Source organism: Alnus glutinosa, chromosome 1, assembly GCF_958979055.1.
Source record: "Alnus glutinosa chromosome 1, dhAlnGlut1.1, whole genome shotgun sequence".
In the NCBI taxonomy this organism is placed as follows: Eukaryota; Viridiplantae; Streptophyta; class Magnoliopsida; order Fagales; family Betulaceae; genus Alnus; species Alnus glutinosa.
In genome coordinates this window covers 20,828,562-20,832,881 of record NC_084886.1, presented here as the reverse complement: position 1 = coordinate 20,832,881, position 4,320 = coordinate 20,828,562, and the positions used below count along the sequence as shown (strand labels likewise).

Here is a 4,320-nt window from a genome sequence, read left to right as displayed (position 1 = left end):
CAACGGAGGTCCTTTTAAGTCAGAAGGAAACCGAAAAAAGATAAGACTAAATGGTGTCCGCGTCACCGAAAATGGCATGCCACAGAAGAAGTGCCACGTTCACAAGCCTAACCCAGGTTGGGTCAGCCTAACCATATCAGGCGGTCAGTTCCCTAACCCAGCTTTCACACCTCTGAGTAGCACAATATCATTTCCCAAGCCGCACAAAATCTCTGAATATATATCCACTCCTCCCATCTATACGTCCCACCAAAGTTACAGGCACAGCACTTGTAAAATCACTCCCTGCTTCTCTCCCTCTCTCTCTCTCCCTCTCCAGGGAGAGATTCATCAGCAGCTGCAGCACAGCAGAAGCAGAGTAGCAGAACCCAAAAAGCTGCAAACACGTAATATGTCCTATCCCTCTCCAGTCTGTTAACTAACGATTTTTTTGCCCTCTCCCTATTTTGGCCTCCCTTTACTCCCCAATGCCATTCACCCTCCAAAAACAAAACCGTTAGATCTGTAACTGAGAGTAAACCAAACGCCTACAAGATGATCTCCTGGGGGGACCTGTACACCGTGTTGACGGCGGTCATCCCTCTGTATGTAGCGATGATTTTAGCCTACGGGTCCGTCCGGTGGTGGAAGATCTTCTCCCCGGACCAGTGCTCCGGCATCAACCGGTTCGTGGCCATTTTCGCCGTCCCTCTCCTCTCCTTCCACTTCATCTCCAGCAACAACCCCTACGCCATGAACTTCCGCTTCATCGCCGCCGACACTCTCCAGAAGATCATCATGCTCGTCGTCCTCACCGTCTGGACCAACTTCACCAAGAACGGTAGCCTCGAGTGGATGATCACTATCTTCTCTCTTTCCACCCTACCAAATACACTAGTGATGGGTATCCCTCTACTCAAGGCCATGTACGGCGACTACTCCGGGAGCCTCATGGTCCAGGTGGTGGTCTTGCAGTGCATCATCTGGTACACCCTGCTGCTCTTCCTCTTCGAGTATCGCGGCGCCAAGATGCTGATCATGGAGCAGTTCCCTGAGACGGCAGCGTCGATTGTGTCGTTCAAGGTCGACTCCGATGTGGTCTCATTGGACGGTCGCGATTTTCTGGAGACCGACGCTGAAATCGGCGAGGACGGGAAGCTCCACGTGACGGTGAGGAAGTCGAATGCGTCGAGACGGTCCCTCGGGGGCTCGGCATTGACGCCTCGGCCATCGAATCTCACCGGGGCCGAGATATACAGTTTGAGCTCCTCGAGGAACCCCACGCCGAGAGGCTCCAATTTCAACAACTCCGACTTCTACTCCATGATGGGTTACCAGGGCTTCCCGGCAAGGCATTCGAATTTTGGTCCATCGGACCTGTATTCCGTGCAGTCCTCTAGGGGTCCAACTCCGAGACCGTCGAATTTCGAAGAGAATTGTGCACCCATGCCCCAGAACGTTAACGTCTCTTCTCCTAGGTTCGGGTTTTATCCGGCGCAGACTGTACCTCCGGCTTCTTACCCTGCGCCCAACCCAGAGTTCTCGTCCACTATTACTAAGACGGCGAAGAATCAGCAGCAGCAGCAGCAGCAGCAACAGCAACAGCAACAGCAGGCTCCTAATAGCAAGGTGAACCATGATGCTAAGGAGCTACACATGTTTGTGTGGAGCTCCAGCGCATCACCTGTGTCCGATGGGGGTGGGCTCCACGTATTCGGCGGGACCGACTTCTGCGCGTCGGAACAATCCGGACGGTCCGATCAGGGGGCCAAGGAGATCCGGATGTTGGTTGCTGATCACCCACAAAACGGGGAAAATAAAGGTAAGAAACTCGAATCACGAGGCCCCATTTAATTATTCCAGTAGTTAATTTCTTATCCTAATTATTTGTTTATTTTATTGGTTAATGGTTTGAACTTTGAAGCAATGGCGGAAAGTGAGGGATTTGGTGGGGAAGACTTGAGCTTTGCTGGGAAGGGAGATCTAGAAGGAGAGGGTGATCGGGATGAGAGAGAGAAGGAGGGCCCCACTGGACTCAACAAGCTGGGGTCCAGCTCCACGGCTGAGCTCCACCCGAAATCCTCAATCGGAGCTCCGGAGTCCGGTGGCGGAAAACAAATGCCTCCAGCCAGTGTCATGACCCGTCTCATCTTAATCATGGTCTGGCGCAAGCTTATCCGCAACCCCAACACCTATTCCAGCCTCATTGGCCTTGTTTGGTCCCTCATCGCCTTTCGGTAAAATGCCATTCAATTCTAGAAAAAATTTCAAAGCAAAAGAGAATGTTAACACGTCGCATTTTATTAAAAAAATTCGTTCATCATCGGATTTTACGTTTTTGTCTCAGGTGGCATCTGGCTATGCCGAAGATACTTTCGCAGTCGATCTCCATACTGTCCGATGCCGGGCTTGGAATGGCTATGTTCAGCTTAGGTGAGTGTTTAGTTGTAGTACTACTTTGGTAATTTTGCTATAGGGCCTCCAATAATTAATTGGAAAGAAGCTGGAACGACATCTTAATCATAATCAGTTGAAGATAATCTTGATACATGCCGCCTAGCCCTAGGATAAAATTAGTAGCCGTGGCGCTTTTGAAGCCACAGGGTACGGTCGGGTCGGGCACGTAGGTTGGTAGTGATGTTCAACCCTGTCCGCCTGTCAAGGTATGGGGTTACGACCGCACATGCACCCCAGGACCATGTATTTCTGTGACCTTTGGTTCTATCTCTGGATTGACCACCCGACATGTGGGGCCTGGTACAGTGACTTCGCTTCCCGGTCCTCCAGGGTCGGTGGCCATTGGTTAGGAGATAGATGCCCATAATGGTGAAGGTCGGTAGGTGAATCGAGAAATTAAAGGCTTTGGATTCATGCATGTGTTTGTTCTTGTTGACAGGTCTGTTTATGGCTCTTCAACCCAAGATAATCGCGTGTGGGAACTCAATCGCTTCTTTCGCTATGGCCGTAAGATTCCTCACTGGCCCGGCGGTTATGGCCGCTGCCTCGATTGCCGTTGGCGTGCGCGGTACCCTCCTCCATATAGCTATTGTTCAGGTAACGTATTTCCGCGCTCTTTTGTTATTTTTACTAATTATTATTAATTCACTGTAATTCTTCTTTTTACCATGGGTATTTTTTTTTTTTTTTTTTTTTTAACATGTTCCAATAGGCTGCACTTCCACAAGGAATTGTTCCGTTTGTGTTCGCTAAAGAATACAATGTTCATCCAGCCATTCTTAGCACTGCGTGAGTATTAATTAATCTACGACGACTCTGAAAGTAATTTTCTTTTACTGAGAGTAATCGATCGGTACGTAATATTGCAGGGTTATCTTTGGAATGTTAATAGCACTACCAATTACTCTAGTCTACTACATCGTTCTGGGATTGTGAATTTAGAGTAGCAGCAGCCAAAATGCAAAGATTTATAAGAAGAAGATCGAGTTCTAAATGTGTTTATGCCATACTTGAGAGAGTTGACCGCACCGGGATATGTTCCTGTTAACATGAGGATTTTCCGGCAGAAATCGATGATAGTACGAATTAAGAACTCGCCAAAAAGGTTCCAAAACTTTTGGAGCTAAAGATATTTGACTTAGTGAATGCCCTGGCCTGATATGAGGATCACCACCCGCATGAAGGGCCAAAGTTGATCTAATTTTCAAAAAGTTTGAGAAGAACAAGGAGTAGTAGGGGGAAACATTAAAGAGGAAAACAAAGGAAAGAAGGTTGTAGGTTGGTCAAATAACAGGGAAGGCTGAAAAAAAAGGTGGTCAATGACGTCTGATTCCTCCGATCCGGCCATTACGTTGTGCATGTAAATTTTTAAAGTTTGATTTTACAAATCCCCTCTAGCATTAAGAGAAAAGGTGAGAAAAAGTGGGCTAATGAATTGAGGGAAAAGATCGATCTGGAGGGAATATTTTTTATTTTTTATTTTTTTCTTTTATTAGCTTTGGTTTTGATTGTCCGTGGATCTGCCAATTATCTGCGATTGTCGTTTCTTAATTTCTCGGTTTGTAGTTGAATTAGGATTTTTATGATCAAAAAGGGGTCATTAACTATAGTCATTTTGTCAATGGAAAGATGCTTGTATTTTGCGCCAAAGACACATCTCTCTCTCTCTCTCTCTCTTAGACTTTCACGAAAAGAAAGCAAATTAGGGAGAAAAGTGGGGGTGAGATCAGTAAAAAAAATAAAAAAAAATCTGTGAAAGCAGTTGTACTTGTGCTTAGAACCTCCTTTTAAGAGGCTTTTTTTTTTTTTTTTGTGAGGCTGAGAGTGAAGTATTAGATGAGAAAGCGGAAAGGGAGTCAAAAAGCAGGTAGCGTGCCCACTTTT

General features: G+C 46.8%; 1 protein-coding gene across 1 annotated transcript; it reads left to right on the top strand.

Moving 5' to 3' along the window:
* The first annotated feature begins 230 nt into the window (after window positions 1–230).
* On the top strand, window positions 231–4,086 carry LOC133876743 (auxin efflux carrier component 3). The gene is made up of 6 exons (XM_062314992.1): window positions 231–1,801; window positions 1,904–2,216; window positions 2,327–2,412; window positions 2,876–3,033; window positions 3,149–3,225; window positions 3,306–4,086. Exons 1-6 carry the CDS (start codon window positions 535–537, stop codon window positions 3,370–3,372), a joined length of 1,968 nt encoding a protein of 655 aa, XP_062170976.1. The 5' UTR covers window positions 231–534; the 3' UTR covers window positions 3,373–4,086.
* Window positions 4,087–4,320: the final 234 nt, after the last annotated feature.

Bases quoted from the DNA above. Each gene is read 5' to 3' on its own strand.
- LOC133876743 (XM_062314992.1), top strand. From the start codon at position 535: ATGATCTCCTGGGGGGACCTGTACACCGTGTTGACGGCGGTCATCCCT. The intron at 1,802-1,903 runs GTAAGAAACTCG...TGAACTTTGAAG, and splicing joins ACAAAACGGGGAAAATAAAG to CAATGGCGGAAAGTGAGGGA. The intron at 3,226-3,305 runs GTGAGTATTAAT...GTAATATTGCAG, and splicing joins CCAGCCATTCTTAGCACTGC to GGTTATCTTTGGAATGTTAA.